The following is an 18930-nucleotide window of genomic DNA, read 5'->3' as shown; positions in this document are numbered from 1 at the left end:
CAGCAGACTCCCTCCTCCGGCTGAATATTTTGTCTTTGTCACTAAGTTAATTGCCTTCAAAAATCTACAGTCTTCATGCCTCAATGATAAATGTTTATTTTTCCTTTCATTTAAAAACGCTAGAGTTAATCAAAAGTGAAAAATAATTATAAAAAGCACATGATCTATCTGATAAATGCTAAATTGTACGATCTTGAAGTACGGCTTATTTTACACAAAAATAGTTATTTCCCATATTTTTCGACGATTAATCGATTTTTTTCTTTTAAATTAAGATGTTATGATCGATAAACATCTTTGAATCGAAAACAAATCTCTAGGTAAAAGAATAATATTAGTTGTAGGCAATAAGTAACTTATTAAGCTCAATTAAATACCATTTTTAACACACTCCGGCATATGCCCAAAGAAGAACTGATTTTATTTTTTTATTCGGGTTAGGTTTGTGTTCATAATTTTGCTTCCATAGTGAGGTCCTAAATATTCATCAATATTTTGGTTTGCACGCAGATCTCTTTAAATATTTTTGATTCGGTCCTTATCATCCGATCCTCAATTTAAAAAATGTTTATATTCAATTCAGTTAGTCGCGGACAATCACCAAAAAATATTGAAATAGATCACATATTTAAAATTCCAAACAAAAACTGAAACTTTAATGAAATTAGATATTAATCCATTTTATTATTATGCGAGCTTATTAAGTATGCATATCATGCGGAACATTTTATGTACTTCTCGCGCCAGCCCCGCAATCCCGTGGGAAGGAAGACATCGGGTTTCTCGTTCAAAAAAAAGTTACATCGAAAATGAAATTTGGAATATGTACGTAACAATAAAAAGATTCTTTTTAACATTTATTTTTTGTTAATTCTGACGGGGACCTAAATTTATAACCAAAGAGGAATAAGATTAAATTTGAGAGTTTCCACTTTATGACCAATGGTTACTCTCCTCTACGAGAGTCTCGTAGAGGAGAATATTAAATATTACTGTTATTTTTTTCTTTTTCAGCAGCAGAATTTCAGAACTACTCCATTTGTTCTCGGTGAATTTAATTTATAGTGTCCTAATATTTTGATAGACACTGCAAACACTAGAAAGTTCAAACTTCTGTCATTTCTCAACGTAATCTCCATGAAGAGTAAAACTTTTTATGAAATGTCAATCTCATGATACTATGACCGCCGAAAATGCTTCTGTCAGGGTCACATTGACACACAGGAAAATTACAGATGGTCAGTGGCATAGGCTTTCTGAATTGATTGCCACATGAACTGTGGTCTACATTCAATTGTTTCACTCACGAAGGCACATTTTTATATCCATTACGCCATCACCGTATGCCTCATTCATTTGACGATTAATTGCGATAGGTGTTCAATTACGCACATGGAGGAAACGAATTATTGCACGCAAATCTTCCACACCAAACGACGCCATTTTGAGCATTGAAAACTCTCCCCCTAGCGGCAACCATACAAACCCTGTGTATAATATGATGAAGCCATCTAAGCCTTTTATACATAAATAATGCCCACCTTATGTTTAACCACATATAGTAAACCTCTCTGCTCCCAGTTCAAAGAAAAAAGTTGGTTTTAGAATTTGAACGAACCTGGTACTACCTACTTTGCCACAGTTTATTTTTACGACGTTAACCTTGGCAAAATTCCCTCATATGATTTCCTTTTCTCCCGCGGAGACGGTTTTTCCACGAGCTGAGCAGGAGTGTGTCGTCTTGTTCGACGTGGCCATTTCGGAATCCCCTTCTCTCTCAAAAGCATTCGCGGGAAATAGAAGGATTTCTTTGGAAAATGATTGTCACTTCAGGTTCTATTCAGTCCTACTGGGAAATATTGGACCACGAATCGTTCCACACGCGACAAAAACTCGGAGACCATTCACCCGTGTATCCACGAATCGAGGTGAAAGACCGCGTTCGGTGGTCCATTATCTCAAAGCTGATGTTCAATTGACAATTCTTTTGAAAATATTTGTAAGTGCGATAAAAACTACTCGATAAAAGTACATGTTACCTATTATTTACATCCTTATATTTTTAATGCAGACAAACAAACAGGGACGACAAACCAAATCGTTTCAATGGAGTCATTTCCTTCGACGTACATGTAATTTTACAACGGTAACAATAAATATTTGCAAATTATGAATCTAACGAAATCTTTTCTGTAAAATTTGAACCACACATCTTTGGCTTTCTTGCTTTTGAAATATTGGGCTGATGCGATGAAAAATACAGAGGCAACAGAGTAGCAGCAATCACGCAAAGTTGTGTCCTCGGATTCTAAAAACCGACTCTTTTCCCAAATAAAACTAAATTAAATTTTGCAAAGGGTTAAAAAATTTTGGTACACAGCAATGGACGTCCAAAAGAACGTTCAGCTAGATGCATTTTACTGCATGAAAAACGTTTGCCTTATTTGGTAAATAAAGCTTCTAAAATCGGAGTGGATCGACTTATTTTTTACGGGACGTATTTAGTAAATAGACCTACAGCTTTGAGAAACGGGTCGACCGATGTGGTCGATCCATCGTGCTAACAACATCCCCACCTCCTCCTGCTGGAAGCCCCACATATTATGTGCGTCTTTTGCAGGAGAGAATTTCATTTTGCAATCTCCGATCGGTCGGTTTTGCAATTTTGCAATCTCCGTTTTGACACTACCGAAATGACATTGGTGACGGAAGTGTAGCCTCTCCCCTTCATCCCTTTTAAACTTTCCTCCTCGGTTCTTTCTCCTCTCCGCTGAGATTCTGAAAAAAAGAAATTTGTAGAAAACTTCCTGAACTCCTCCTCTCTTAATTCCCCACCACACGGTCCCTGCCTGGGACCTGACAACCTCTCTCCTCCCCCTTCCCTCTTCGCAAGTTTCACCCCGCTAACGACGCGTTTCTTCTTGCAACTCCTTTCCAGACGGGTGAAATGGAAGTGAAGAACCCTCTGTTCCACGACGACCCGACGCCCGCGACGCCCTCCGGTGGAAACAACAACGGGAGGGACCGGAGGGGAGAGAACGGCAGTGGCAAACCTTAGGACGAGGGGGTCTCCACATACCCCCCTCCAGGACCCCCCCTCAACCAGTGACACGGCTCCCTTCCCCACAACCCCCCCTCAATCCCCCGCCGCCCCACTCCCTCAATCACCCTCGGGAAGACGTGAGCACTCGGAGGCGGAAAAGAAACGGACGAAGAAGCCGACGTCGCCATAATTGAGCCCTTCCCTCTCTCCCTCTCCATATATCTCCCTCTCTCTCTCTATTCTACTTTTCACCCACCCTTATCTCCCCTTCCCGCCGAAGTGTTCGTCGTTTGCACTCCCGTTGTCATTAGTTTGGAGTCTCCAATACCGAAGAAGAGGGGCTTCGGTCCTTAAAAATATTCCGTTCCGCGTCTGAGACCTTAACAGCTCCCCCAACATCGCGCAACCTTTCCCTCCGAATGTGTTTCCCTGCTCCATTCGCTCTTCCGCATCCTCGTTCCTCCTGTTCTCTTCCCCCCGCTTTCCTCTCTTGGCCCTGGCGAATCTTTCTTCGCTTTCTCTCCTCACCCTCCGCCATCCTCACCTCTTCAGTTCCACTCCCGCTCAGAATTGCCCCCGAAGAGCAGGTAGGTCACTCGGGGTCGTCGTATTTGCTCGGCGTCGGTCACGTTTCGGTGAGAGTGTGCCGGAAGACGATAAGATGGCGGGATACCACCATCTTGTCTGGAGAAGGTGAATGTGGAAACGTGACAGTGGGGAAAAATATATGCCACATCTTTCGGAGACATTGGTGTATATCTCCGGACTCTTGGATAATTAGTGATTTCACATGAAGACAAATCGAATGGGAAGCGTGATTCACTATCGTGCCGGACTTGTCGGACTCACCTCCACTCATTTTCTGTCATCCCTGAATGAACTTACGAAGCGGGAATCAAAAAGAATTTTAAGTTTTTTTCATGAGCGGCCGAGGTTGCTATTAAAATAAATCATTCAACGACTTTGTTGAGAGACGTTAAGAGAGTTGGAGAGGTGGATAAGAGTGATTCGTCGAAGGCCTTTTCTCCGGACTTGCGACAAAAATCAATCTTCAATTAGTCAAAAGAATGTTCATTTCTAGTCATCGATAGGTGAGAGGATAGGAGGAGAACAGAAGGCACCGGAGGGATGGATGGGGATGATTGAAACGTTCACTTCCTCCTCATCAAGGTACCCAAGATTCGGTCTGGTGTGGGATCTTTCCAACCCATGCATACGCCTACATTTAAGGTCATTTAATTTTACATTTTGCGGGCCTAGGATGGAAAAGAGACGTGAGATAGGGCAGGGAAAGAAAAAAAACCTTCCGTTCGGGGGCGGGGGGTAGCAGTTGAATAGGACTCGAGGGAGATAAGTTTGTTTCTCTCATCCTCCCACACACGCACGCACAACAGCGAAAGGTTCTCATCTCGGCACCAAAACGGTGGGAAAAGGGGGTGGTGTTCCTCTGTCGACAAAATCTTCTCCCACCGAAACACCCCCCCTCTACTCCCTACCCGATCCCGCCGACCCAAACCGCGCCCATGGGAGCGCGCGCCGTGGTGAATGGCGAATGAGCGATGCGGGGTGGGGGACCGTCACCCCCGTCGATGAACTTCCTCGGCAAGGAGATTGTTCATCGGCAGTCCATATGGGAGGTGGCGGGTTCGGATTAGTTCCAATCTCACCCCCGGGGGAACCATCAAACCATCATTTCATCTTCTCCCGGATGGGGGCAGGGGAGGTGGTTTGCCGGGATGGAATCCATTCAGTCGGCGATTGACTCGTGACTGGCATCGCCTTCGCTTCGAACGGAATAAGAAAGGGAACGACCCGAATGCGAGGCTATTGTCTCTTGAAATATATCATCAATAGTTTTGAAATCAATGAGGCCATGCCCTTGGAGGTAGGGTAGCAACGTAAACATGGCCTTGCACCCGGATCGCTACCATCATCAAATATTTTATTCAAGTGGAACAGCATCGCTCGGTGAAACCTTTGGGTCAGATCCCTTCTTGCCCTCCTTAACTGATAAAGATACACAACAAGTCATTGCCATCCGTTGATCTCGCAAAAAAATCTCTTTCTTCTTCTGTCGCGTTCTCGTAACTGTGGGGTTAGGTCTCGTGTGAATCATTTTCACGGTCGAGATTAGTGTCAAGCGGCGTGAACACAACAATTAGTGCATCGATACTTTCTTGTACGAAATCAAATCAAAACTTCTCCAGCTTCGAGACAACCGTGAGGTGGCGACTTGCGTCACCTTAGGGAAACCTTTACGGATGGTACCCTCAAAGATTTAACTTTTCTTTCCACATGTTCGCGCGGTGAATCAGGTGTTGGGTGGAGGTAATGGGAACATTGAGGTTTGAGGGAGTGGGATCCATGGGCAAGGTATTCTACCGTCGATGAAATTACTCTATGACGACACCCGTGGAGTCTGTTAAGTTCCGACTCGAGGAATGGGGTTGAATTCATTTCCCCATCAATACAAAATCTGACTGCGACGCAAGAATTGAGGCAAGAGAAAATCGTTTTGGAGGATGTCGATTTCGTCAGACGAATAGTTTAAGGGCAGATAATGGGTTCGTCATTGGGTTCCATCAGTCGCTGAACTCTCCAACCGCAGAACTTCCATAGAACGTATGTTTGCGAACTGTTAATCGAACTGCGATGATGAGGTTACAAGTTAAGAATGGATAGGCGAAATAAATTGGCAGGAATCAAGGAGTTGTTGCTCGGAGACAAATTTCATGCAAGAATAAAATTTAGTACAGGTTTTATCAACAAGACTCAGTTCAAAGTTCTCGCCGTACGTATTGATGCAATGCGAAGGGAATGCCAACTTGATGAAATGGGACAATGAAGGCAGAACTTCCATAGAACGTATGTTTGCGAACTGTTAATCGAACTGCGATGATGAGGTTACAAGTTAAGAATGGATAGGCGAAATAAATTGGCAGGAATCAAGGAGTTGTTGCTCGGAGACAAATTTCATGCAAGAATAAAATTTAGTACTGGTTTTATCAACAAGACTCAGTTCAAAGTTCTCGCCGTACGTATTGATGCAATGCGAAGGGAATGCCAACTTGATGAAATGGGACAATGAAGGCGAAAGCCTTCTCGATCCACGTCGTCTTGATATCCGTCTTCTGGATTTTCATCCCTTACCAAAGACGTCTCTTCCAAAGGGTGACATCATGGGGTTCAATCCCTTCCCTGTTCACTGAATTACCCGCTTCGTTAAAGGAGTTCCAATGGTGAAAAAATATCTCACACTTACCCCTCTCGAACGGGGATGAATTCGAAATCTATTTCATTGAAGTGGAGATGGGAAACCTTGCCCAGCTTACTCTATCGTGACCTGGGTCCGACATTTTCATCACGCATCCCCCAAAGTGGGATCTATTGTTGCAGTGCCCGCCTCCAGTTCACAGTGTAACGTTACGGAGGCGGGTGTGGGCACATCAAGAATGAGAGCTACGCTATACCATGCGATGAAGGGGACAATTTTCGGCTCCATTTCTAATCACGTCACGTTTCGAGAGAAGGGGTAACCGGAGTTGATACTCATGCAGACTGCGGAGGGGAGGGAGATAGAAAATGAGATGGAGAGAGAGGAAGTGTGGGAGGAAAGAAGAAATATTTATGTTCATGCACGTATGGGCAAACGAGGGATGTTTTCCGCTCTCCTCGCTAGGTGGTGCGTCATCTTGGGGAAGTACGGGGTCACAGGTGGGCTGGGCAGTGGTGGGGAGGCTATCCCGGCGGCTGGGAGGGGCGTTCAAGAACCCGACTCCTGGAAACGCCCCCAAAAATCCCTTTCTTCCCGTTTCACCCTTCTCTGTCTAACCCTTCCTTTTCAACGTCTCCCACCAACCTCGCCAAAAACCCTTTCCCAAACCAGGACTCCCCGAACTATGGCCTGCGTATCTCCTCCTCCGCATGCTGCCGCCTCTTAGTCCTCTCTGCCACGGCGAAATATCCCCGGTAAACAAAAGAATCCAGTCTACGTCTCATGTCACCTCGCTTCGTCTTTCAACACTCTCGTCACGCTCCGGAATAAAATGAGGCACCACCCCCCACTCCCTCTTAACCTTTAACCCCTTCCTGAGTACTCCAAGTGCTCCCGCTCATTTCAGCCCAAAAGGGTTTGCTATTTGGACGCAGTCCAACCCCCACCCGTGCCGGTTGGATGCGAGTTCTTCCATCCCTGACATCAGCACGGTGAGAATGACGCCGAAAATGGCCCCGTGACGTCACGGTCATCGCGCTGGTACGTCACACCTCTCACCCGCGAATCGCGACGCGCCACGCCAAATCATCACCGCCCGGGGCGGCTCACGGTGGTGGATTCCAGAAATACCCTATCCGCTTTTCTCCGAGGGGGATTTGTTTTCGATTCCCCTTGGGATTCGAAATGGCAGATGCCGCGGGCGCAAAGGATTGGAAGATCGAAGCAGGAAGTTTACTTGGAGACACGGCGGAAGGCCGAGTCGGTGTTCATTCGTCGATGGGGGAAATTGGGAACTTCCAATAAAAGTTTCCACGGCAAGGTTTTCGTTTTCGGATGTGTCCGCCGGACTGTGCTTGTTTGGTTGCAACTCATCTCGAGCTATATTTCCGTCAGTGTGTGTGGTCATCATCCGTGAAGCCTCCCAAAAGGGATTGCGGAAGAAATATTTTGAAAGGAGAAGCGGGAGAAGTCGCAAGTTTAAAGAAAATAAGAACGGCAAATGTATAGAGACGTGCGTCCATCGGCAGATGATTTCTTTCATGTTAAGTGTGACCTTACAACGGGGTAAACTATGTGTGTACTCATGCATACACATACCTAAGTATCTTTTCTTGAAGTCCGAAAGAATCGACCGCCACCATTCTGATACTCAGGAATTTCATTTATAATCCTCTTTGCAAGCAATTTGGTAGATGACAACACTGTTGGAAACTATCGGAAGTGAAACTTAAAGAGAAATACTATTGGAAATGCGAATCTTTGCTAAAACTACTAGGTCACCTCTTTTGGATCTCATCACATGAATCTAACGTAATTGCGCTTCCAAGCGATTGAAATTATCCACCGAAATCGAACGCTATCTTTGTAAAAGCTTAGGTATGCCACGTGGGAACAGTCTCGGGACAACTGCTTCTTTTTACACTTTCGGGTGTAACTTACGGGGTTATTTCTCGGGGAAACATTTTTTTTTTGCATCCCGCAAAACGTCAGGCCGAAACGGGACAATGCTTACAAGGGTACGACTTCCATATCGTTCCGGGCCACCTTGATGTTTATTTATTTATTTTTCGACTCGGTAAGCGGCCTTCTTACGCTTGCGCCAATGCAGTGAACGCCACGCCTCGTGATTCTTTCTGTTTCCGCCTCCTCAACCATCGCAAGAGAGGAAAATAAAAAAAAAAGGAATGATGAACCGAGAACGTAGCTCCGTGGTCCCCAGAATCATCGTCCACACAATTCTCCTCACCCTCCTCCACCCCCGGCTACACCTCCCACCTCCAACCCTTCCAAAGAAAATGATAAGAGGAAATAAAAAAAATATCCTGACCCTGACTACCCCGCCATGTCTGTCTGTCATCTCCCGATGTCCTGCGTGATCAAAACCTTTTTAATTCGGCGGCGGAGGATGCTTAAGGTGGCCTCCTCCGAGACGTAGCTACACGTACCTTCACTTTTAAATTGCATTGATGTGAGATATGTGTGTGTGTATTTTAAAAACAAAAATAATTCTGTTGCGGGATGAAAAAAAAATTATTTTGGAAAGGGATGGGATTAAATAAACAACAGAAAACGGACCAGTATTATTCCTTGGAGACGTGTACAATGTATCGGTTCCCTTCGCAGGGGATCGGGAAGAGGAGGGGAAAAAAAATGAATGTCAATTCAAACCTTAATGGGAAAAACAAACCATTTAATGAACCGTTGCTTCGTTGCATGAGTTTTAATGAAGTGGATATAAAAAAAATATACAACATAATCAGTAATTGTAATAATTCGTGATATATTACGTATACATATATAAAGTATCTATTATATGATAATAGAAACCTATTTTATCGATGGCGGTGTTGCATGGTAGATGAAACTATTAGATAACTGTTGATTTTATTTCGTTCTTCCGTTCACGTGAGTTCATATCCAGAGGGGGGAGGGGGAGGGCGGCGCATTGCGACCACTTCAACTCCATTCCTTTGACTAAATGACTATGTGTTTCAAAGTGTTAACAAACGTTTTTTTGTTTTGATCTCTTTGAAATAAATGGGTTTTTTATCCATAGAAAAACGGCTATCTTCATTCTGGTGAAAGTAAAAGAACTGACAAACACAAGCAGGAAAGGCTGGGATGCTTAAGACGTCAGAAAATCGAAGGTTTTTCGTATTTGCGGCCTAAAGTAAAACTGTATCCATTTCTATCTGAGCGATTCAGGAGTATTTGTGAAGATGGACTGTGGAGACGCAGAAATTCAGGAAGTCAAGTGGCTTTTCTGAGAGATTAAACTCGTGAAACTGCGTCAAAACGATGTCTGGAAAAAAGTAGACATATGAGGCTAAGGGTGTGATTCTATAGGGTATGGTATTACGAATGGCAAAGTCATGCTTTATTTATTTTCCGCAAAATCTGACAAATACCCAGGATATATTATCGAAGACTAATTCTTATTCAACCGCGTGCTGAATGTCTCACATTACTTCTCCTTGGGCCTTGCAAATAACTAAAAGCATACAAAAGGCAAACATGTAATAATACCTACGCAGAAAACAAATACTGTACTTAATTTTTAATGTCCTACCGTGTAATCTTTAAGTATTACGTGACGGCTTAAACTCTTTGAGGACTGTAACAGTTTATGGATGAAATGCCTGTGAATCGGCATTTGTTGTGGAGGGTGAAAATAATTTTACGTGGCGTTGCGCTCTGAAAAAGAGGGGAATGGTTTATATAGTTTATGGAAAAATATATTTTGTAAAGTGTACGTTTTGCTTAAATATATTACAAATAGATTCAAGTAATCTTGAGCATTAAGATTATTTTTTTTCTGCTGACGTCAACTCAATTCACCCGTCCCTGTGTTTCCGTATCAAAAGTGGCTTTGGTGATTGGCTCATACGGATGTGGTCGTATTTCAAACGCTAACGATAGCCATGTCTTCACTACTAAATGTAAAGCACTTCCTCATCCTGTTTATACTTTTTTTTTCATTAATTCCAGTCATATTTCAATGATCTCGTATATCCCATTATTGTATTAAAACGGATTTTATTTCATTTTGGACAAACATGCTATTGTAATTAAATTAACGTTCTGACTTCCTTGATTTTTTATGACCTATGACATCTCCATGACATCTGGGGATGCATTTATCTTTATTTAATATATTCTGGAATTGTGGTAGGAAGAGAAAATTTGTTTCTGTCCTATGAACTATAGGTAAACAAAAACATTTCAAAAAATATATATTTACATGTGTGTAGCACTCCTTAAAATGCCTGGGAGGTGTCCTTTCTTGTCATGAACAATTGTGTAGGTATTTTTATATACCAATGTTTAAAGAAATAAATGGTAGAAGTTTAAAGATGTATTGTCATTGTTTTTCTCACGGTACCTGTTTATTGTGTACATTTATCCAATGATTAAAATGGAGCATGCAAGATGTTTTTGTAAAAAATTAATAAAGAAAAATGTTAATTATGTCAAGAAAAATATGATTAACTCAAACTTCATGGCGGTAATAAATAGTCATTTATGCAAATATAATTTAAGGAGGCTGATAAAAGTAATGAGAAAATTGCGAAATATTTTGAACATATATTTTAAATATAACTTTTATTTTCGTGAATTATCACTGAAATTGTAAGAGATATCGAAAATAATAGTATGATTTTAAGTTTCAACTGAAAATTTAATACTTTTCAATTTGGTATTCGTATTTAATTTTTTAAAATCCAAAGTGCATCAAAAGAAAATCCTAAGACGCTATTCAAAACTTCCTCCTCCGTGGGACCAATGATGTAGTTCAAAAAGAATCCGTACGGGTCTTAGCGCCACCCGGGCGGGTAGTAGTTCAAAACTCACTCGAGAGGTAGCGCGCGAGTAGCAATGCCGAATAAATTGAGGCAAGCTGTTGCCATTAGTAGTTGAGACTAGTGGTGTCGGGGGAAGGTTGTTTGAGAGAGGGAGGAAGTTGATTCTTCGCACTGTGTTCAATGCATAGAGGCAGCTGTCGGGTTATGTGATACTACCGGGCAATTTCGTTAGTTTCTTTTGAGTGCAGCTGCGGAAACAGCTTTCCAAAGCTGCTAACGATTCCACCGACGAAGTGTGTACAATTATTGACATCTTTAGGGTGTGTTAAGCGACGTGATACACATTCAGTGTCTGCATTTAGTAAAATGTGCATTGATTTAACATTGGCCTCATAGCGAAGTACTTCGGATTATACTCCCAACATCTCGGTAACAAGGAACTTCGCTAGCAACTGTTTTGAGGACTGCATCGTGCCGCAGCGGGAAATTTCTGTTCCTGTTGTGCATCTCATCGAGTTACTTTTGCCGACTTTGGACTTCAGTGTCCACAAAACTCGGGTAAGTGAACACTTTATTTTGATTAAAACACAATTACGACCTGTTTCATTACTCATTGTTGCATGGAATCCCAAATTGGCGCCACGATATTCTGTTCACATTGTTACGTCAACTGTCAGCGAAGTGGTATTATTCTTGGGTAGCGATGACATCGAGCGGTCGATTGGTGTGTTACGCTAAGCTAGGCCGTGTGACTGTTGTTTTTTTTGCCGGGAGAGTTGTACGTACGCTACGAACGCCGGTATCGTAGACGTCAGTTCGGGCTACTATAGCAAACCTTTGGCCGCGAACTCAGGGAGACTTATCGATCGGTGAAATTTACGTAAGAAAGCCGAGCGTTTGGACCTGGTTAGAGCCGAAAACTCTTATCATGAGCTGGTTTTTCCACCACAAGGACCATATTTATACGTTCCCATAGGTTTAGGGAATCGCTGCGGTGGGCGTTATTGTTTTGATTGTGACCACATAAATGACGTCCGTGTGTCGCGAAGCATGCATGGCACTCTGCTCCCTCATCGAAGTAATTTATTGTTTAACCTCTCATGGAGATGAGCAGGAAACCTCTTTGTGCAACCTTTGAATTGGTAATAGTTCAGAGGGCAATTCTTCATCCAATTGGGACCCCTATCACAGTGAAAAGGAATCATTGATGAGATGCTTCTTAGTACTTGCGTCACCGCCCTTCGGATCTTATCGCTCCGAATCGACGCGGAAGAAAAGTAAAGACATTCCCGCACACCGGAGCCATCTGCGCCAACGTCTCCTCAAAATATTCTCACGGAATTTCGCATAACCGGCGGGAATTGCATCAGGGAATCGATGAATGTGAGAGTGTATAAGGATGTTTCAAGCCTCGCCAATGCCTATTGATTGCGTTCTCATTCATTGTTCTTCATATTTTATCCTAATTTGTAAATATGGTTTGAAATACGAATATGTCATACCTTTTGTACTTGAATGATTACCACCCCCATTTCATTTATTGTATACATTTTTGCAATCCCTTGTTTTAGCATCAGTATGTTATTATTACCATTTCATTTTACGGAAAATCTTTGAAATGACACATTGAAACCATTTATCAAAGCTATTTATGGAGGAGAGGGGAAAATTGTATGGCATGGCGTATCTTCGGCAGAATTGGCAATCATATAATTATGACCCATATGCCCTTAATAAAAATCAAGTACCTAGATATAGTTAGCACGTTTCGCCGTTGTATTTACTTGGGGCATGGTGTTACCAAATGTACACATTTTCTGTTTGTCTAAGTTTTTTTTTGTCCTTCATTTAGATAGCAACGCGTTGTCATTCTGACGTTATCAGTATCAAACATATTTTGTTTCGCTTCCCGCTCGTTTTTTTTATTCCTCTGCCGTCAAACCGGTGAAGTGTGCCATCGCTATTGTTTTATCATTAGCGTTCTTTTTCTTCCGCCAGTCGTTGCCTTGTCGTTTCAACTTGTTCGAATCGCCGCGCGATCCAATCGAGTATCGCAATGGCGATTGCTCACATCAAAATCTAAAGTCGCAGGAGGCTGCGAGGGTGGAACGCCCCCGCGCGGCTGATTAAAAAAAACAAGGAACGTGGGAAAATGCCATCGTTTCGGGGTGATATTGAGATTTAATGGGGAGGAGAGTTAACTGGAGGAAGCCCAGATTTTTAGTTTAGTTTTGAAATTAGCATGCACTTACCCCCAATCCATTACAAATGTTATACGACAGGGCCTGCCTACATTTAGCGAATCTGTCTCGTTGCGTTGAGACTAATTGAACACGTGAACCTGCGCCAAATATTATTTTTAGCTGAAAGGTATGTAGTATGTGTATGTACGAGGGTCATCCGGAAAGTAGTACCCGTTCGTGAAATAAAGACACAAAAGTAAATATTAACAAACATAAAAAATTTTATTTGAAAGAGGATACTTTAAACTACTTCTCAACATAATCTCCAAGCAAATTAAGGCATTTGTCATAACATGTGACAAGTTTCTGTATTCCTGCTGCATAGTCCTTCGCCGCCAGCTCATTGAGATACGCGAGGGACCCATCTTGCACAAATTTTTGCATAATGCAGATGGTGTTTAACAATTTCATGAACAATTGTTCGAGAAACATTGGGAAAATGCTCACAGATGTCATCAATTGTGACGCGCCGATCGTTCCTCACGAATTCGTCAACTGAGCTCACCAGTTGGTCTGTAATGACAGACGGTCTCCCCGAACGCTCATCGTCGTGTGTGTTCCCCCTCCCCATGTTGAAGTTGCGACACCACCGCCGAACAGACGACTCGTCCATTACATTGTCTCCATACACCTCCTTTAATTGGCGATGAATATCACATGGGCGAACGTTTCTTGCATTGAGGAATTTAATCACTGCCCTCACTTCACAACTGGCGGCGTTCTCAATTTTTTTAAACATTGTAAACAATCACAGAAACAACACAGGCAATGCTAGCGTCACGCAACTTGGCTCAGAGAAGGCAGACAAGCCACTGAAGCTATCTGACCTCGTCCAGCGGCTACTCGCGTCGTCAGCACTTCATGCGGCACGAACGGGTACTACTTTCCGGATGACCCTCGTACGTGTAGAATGACGAGGAAATTGCTACTTCGAGAAGAACATTTTTTTCGGGAGCAAAATGATGATTTAATTTTACTATGCTAAGTTCAGTTGGAGCCTACAAAAGTTGATGAATGTCTGATAAGTGTCACGTAAGTATTCATTGCACAAAAACATTCGAAGAGGATGGCCTCTTATGTTTGTTTCCCCAATGGAAGTGTCTTGATTTTCTGTTTGAATATAAATCATACCTGCAATATTCCACGATTTTATTGCAATGCCTCCCCGGGTTTCAAAGTTTCGACGACATTTTCAAGGGTAATATGACGTTTGTACTTTGGTACCGGTTCAAGTATTGGAATATAAAGATGTGGAATTAAAGGAACGTGCTTGTTTTAAGTACGCGTGAATATGAATGTGCAAGTACATCCTGTATATATCTTTATGTTTATACATAAGTGAATATTTATACCAAGGCTTGGGTGCTAATGGGCGTCCGCTTTCGGAGTATTGTGTGACTGTAGATAATAAGTGAATTCACCAACAAGCACCTTAATTCATTGGTCGCGACTTTTAAATCAGGTTTGACACCAGTGGTATGATTTGTTTGGCAAGAAGTATCTGCTAATTCCGATAATTAAACGAAATTCGTCGAAATAAAATCGAGCGTTGGACACTCCAGCAGATTTTTTATGATAGAAGTAGTTTAAACTTGCTGTTTTTTCAATATGTATATGCTGCATTACAGCTTATTCCTAGATACTTGTAGATGGACGTTAGCTTAGAAAACATAATTGAGGATATCATAAATAATATAAATGATAATAAATATAAATAACTTCGGAGCAAGATCATTAAAGAATAGGCACCATAACATGTTCTTTATACAAATCGAACTCACCATCGCTCGGAATATATAGAACTCTAGATAAAACTTGTTTATTAATATGCTCGTGTTTGTTGAAGAAGTGTTATTTGCGGAATCATGTTTGGTTCTGAATTCATTGTTTCGTATGTTAAAAGAAATGTCCTTTTAGTCTCTTTTGCGTAAATGGAAAGTGTATCCTACATCAGAGGTTACATTGCATTTGGATGTTAATTGATATTGTGTGATTTATTTAGCCCGATTAATTTTTGACCTGATGATGTTATATTTATCTTATTCTCTTCTTTTCTTCTGTAACTCGAAGTAAAACAAATGAATTGAGCGACTTGCAGTATTAACGTTTCAGATCTGTACGATTATTTTACGCTCTCAAAATTTCAACTATTTCGGTCATCGGCCGAGTTGAGATACAGAATCTCAACGCCTTGGGGGAATAAGTTTCGAGTTGGAAATCGCCGTCGTCTATTGGATCGCTGTCGTCATCCTACTGCTCTTGGCAACCCACACCGCCGCCTCCTCGACCCTTGCCAAATCTGACGACTCGTAAACATGTGCTTCGGCGCCGACTTCGCGCGACAGACCTCGTGATCTGGCGAATGTGATGTATTTTTTCCTTTCGTTCCCCTTCCCCACCCTCACTACCTCCCATCCCTCTCTCTCTCAAATCCCCGAGGGGGACGTGCTCAAAAATTCGTCAGGCCTAGCGCTTCCCGCCCCAGCGAGAGATCACGCGGTGGTCTCCTGGGGACGCCGACCGGCACTGATTCGGCCACGAGGAGTTGGGAGGGGGTGAATGTGTGAAGAGGGGATTCAGGCTTCCTTCCAAACTAAAACCGTAATCCGCTCCTCGGTAATTTTTGTTGTCATGGTGTCGTCGATGAATTAAATCCACCACGCAAAATTATCCAGTCCCTGTGTAAGCGTCCTCGTAGTATAACTACAACCTAACTGATCGATCATAGGACGCCCTTCCTTGACGCATTTAGTTGTAGCTTCTGGTTCATTTATTCGTATTCCTCCGAACAGATCCTACAATAACAACACATTTGCTATATTTATTCTTACCACAGAGTTGTGAAGAATTCCGTCCCAAATGTTCACCAACGTCTTTAACAAGTGCAAACGATCTAACACACTTCACGAATTTACCCTCGAAATTCCACAGATTTTCGCCCAAAATGACGTCCAGTATAAATTCCATAACCGACAATACTCAGCAACCTTCGTTACAAGTACTGCATCTTGTATATGGTACCCTGAAGACCACCGCCGTGGTGTCTGGCAAGTGGTGATTCCACTCCAGGCATGAAACTTCACATTTAAGTTTGTAAAATTTTAAATGCCAATATGCTGTTTAAATCATTTTACACTTATCTATCTATAGGTAAAACTCTTCTGTATTCATGGGAGGCGAATTGATGTTAACAAGAAGAACGATCAAGTAAATGTTAGAAAATACAATGACAGCGTTCTAGTGTGCTTAGAAAAATTTTCTTCCTTTCACAAAACTATTGGTTGCTTAGAATTAAAAAGATGATATTTTTAGTAGCCGTTATCCCGATCCTTTATCGAATGCGGGGATAATGACGTCTTAAATCTGTCGTTTCTAAAATTGATATCTCTCATCTCGTTTTCTTGATCCCTCCTACCATAGTACGACGGGGCTACATCGGTACATAAAGCAATGCGTCACCCTTAGGAGTCCACATGAGAAGAAATGATGAGAGGATGGCGCAGAAGCCACTTAGCATCGGCAAGCCGTATGTCTGCCTGAAACATAGGCAGATGAGACGGTGAAAGGGGGTGTGTAGTGGAGGGCTAATGGGCGGCGGGAACGGTACCCCTTTCCCTGTGTCCTCTAGCTGCGGGTTCCCTTAACCCTCTGCATCTTTCCCGCCACGCGGACAATGTGTCCGCCCCCATCCCTGTTCGCCGACACTCCTCCCTCAACCCCATACAGGGTTTCCCCAGGGTGTCCCCTTTTCCCCGACGGAGTCTCCTCTTTTTGTTCCAATTTCTCCGGGGTACTCAAAGGGGATTAGGTTAGATTACGGCTTTGGAAGGGGCTCGGGCCACTTCGTATTCCATGGTCTTTGGGGTATTGATTACCTCCGGGTGAAACGTCCGGGGCGGCTAGGTGAGCCTTAAATATGTATACATTTCCTCGGATGATAGTTATTTCTGTGAGCATCACATGGGATAAGGAATAGTGGTGAGCAATGTATACACTTTAAAATTGTCCAAATGTTGACTGAAAAAGGCCAAAATATGAACTTAACATTGAATAGGATACCGCGACTAGTACAAAAAAACCAGCTATGTAGTGTGATATATTCAAATTATTGAACCCTAAGGAAAACACAACTACTCTGATGGAAGAATTAATATAAATTTTGTAAATTCTTTATTTCACAGTACAACGCGTTTCACAGGCTTGCGGCCGCATAAGGTGAAACCCGTTGTGCTGTGGAAAGTTACAAGCAAAGTGTGGAAGTCTGTGGAAAGTTACAAGCTCTTTTAATATGGAAATCAAACAATTCCACGAAGTGAAGCCTGAAAGTGTTAAGTATATTTGTAATTCCTGTTCGAAGATTCTATTATCACGTTCCAGACTGCGATACTTGGTTTCATCTTCAGGTTAGTGTCACTCGGTGACTGTCCATCCACAGTTATTATAATTTCTAAGTTTTTGGCCATGGCCATGGAACAAGTAAAAATGGATGGACGATCCTTAACTCAAACTAACCATATCAACATTTGACAAAAATGTTAAGCGTTAAGTTGCATTAAAATGTTATCTAATACCACATCGAAGTTTTCTTCAATCAACTATCTTGAACGTATAAAAGAATTACTTGGCACATTTTGCCTTAAAGTTAGCTTTGAGAATAATTCACTAGAGTAGAATGTACCTGAACTGGCATGGCCTACACAAATCATAGATTTCTTGGAACATACTACCATCCCATTCCGTCTCGATGCGGTGTTACCAAGGCATTGGAATTATGGTTATGCTGCAGGTTTTACTGAAGTTGAGAATAATAGAAAATATAATTGACCATAAAAGATGATAAATTGGAATTAAATAAGCTCTTCGAAATATTTGATAAAAGTCTAAAATGTACGAGGGTCATCCGGAAAGTAGTACCCGTTCGTGCCGCATGAAGTGCTGACGACGCGAGTAGCCGCTGGACGAGGTCAGATAGCTTCAGTGGCTTGTCTGCCTTCTCTGAGCCAAGTTGCGTGACGCTAGCATTGCCTGTGTTGTTTCTGTGATTGTTTACAATGTTTAAAAAAATTGAGAACGCCGCCAGTTGTGAAGTGAGGGCAGTGATTAAATTCCTCAATGCAAGAAACGTTCGCCCATGTGATATTCATCGCCAATTAAAGGAGGTGTATGGAGACAATGTAATGGACGAGTCGTCTGTTCGGCGGTGGTGTCGCAACTTCAACATGGGGAGGGGGAACACACACGACGATGAGCGTTCGGGGAGACCGTCTGTCATTACAGACCAACTGGTGAGCTCAGTTGACGAATTCGTGAGGAACGATCGGCGCGTCACAATTGATGACATCTGTGAGCATTTTCCCAATGTTTCTCGAACAATTGTTCATGAAATTGTTAAACACCATCTGCATTATGCAAAAATTTGTGCAAGATGGGTCCCTCGCGTATCTCAATGAGCTGGCGGCGAAGGACTATGCAGCAGGAATACAGAAACTTGTCACACGTTATGACAAATGCCTTAATTTGCTTGGAGATTATGTTGAGAAGTAGTTTAAAGTATCCTCTTTCAAATAAAATTTTTTATGTTTGTTAATATTTACTTTTGTGTCTTTATTTCACGAACGGGTACTA

The 18930-nt window shown here is 42.4% G+C and overlaps 2 protein-coding genes across 7 annotated transcripts in view; both read left to right on the top strand.

The window, feature by feature from the left end:
* Window positions 1-10617, top strand: part of LOC139691872 (uncharacterized) — a 694584-nt gene extending 683967 nt beyond the window's left edge. For all 3 annotated transcript variants that reach the window (XM_071589794.1, XM_071589793.1, XM_071589792.1), the window contains exon 8: window positions 2939-10617. In XM_071589794.1, coding sequence (XP_071445895.1) covers window positions 2939-3058 — 120 coding nt within the window. In that variant the 3' untranslated portion in view covers window positions 3059-10617. The remainder of the gene's footprint in view (window positions 1-2938) is intronic.
* Window positions 10618-11198: 581 nt separating this feature from the next.
* Window positions 11199-18930, top strand: part of RalGPS (Ral GEF with PH domain and SH3 binding motif) — a 351325-nt gene continuing 343593 nt past the window's right edge. For all 4 annotated transcript variants that reach the window (XM_071590905.1, XM_071590907.1, XM_071590908.1 and 1 more), the window contains exon 1: window positions 11199-11620. The gene's annotated coding sequence lies outside the window, so the exon portion shown is untranslated. The remainder of the gene's footprint in view (window positions 11621-18930) is intronic.

Source organism: Hetaerina americana, unplaced genomic scaffold (genome assembly GCF_022747635.1).
Source record: "Hetaerina americana unplaced genomic scaffold, ioHetAmer1.1.p SCAF_4, whole genome shotgun sequence".
Taxonomy (NCBI): domain Eukaryota; kingdom Metazoa; phylum Arthropoda; class Insecta; order Odonata; family Calopterygidae; genus Hetaerina; species Hetaerina americana.
Note: the sequence above shows the minus strand (reverse complement) of the source record. Positions and strands in the feature narration are given on the sequence as shown.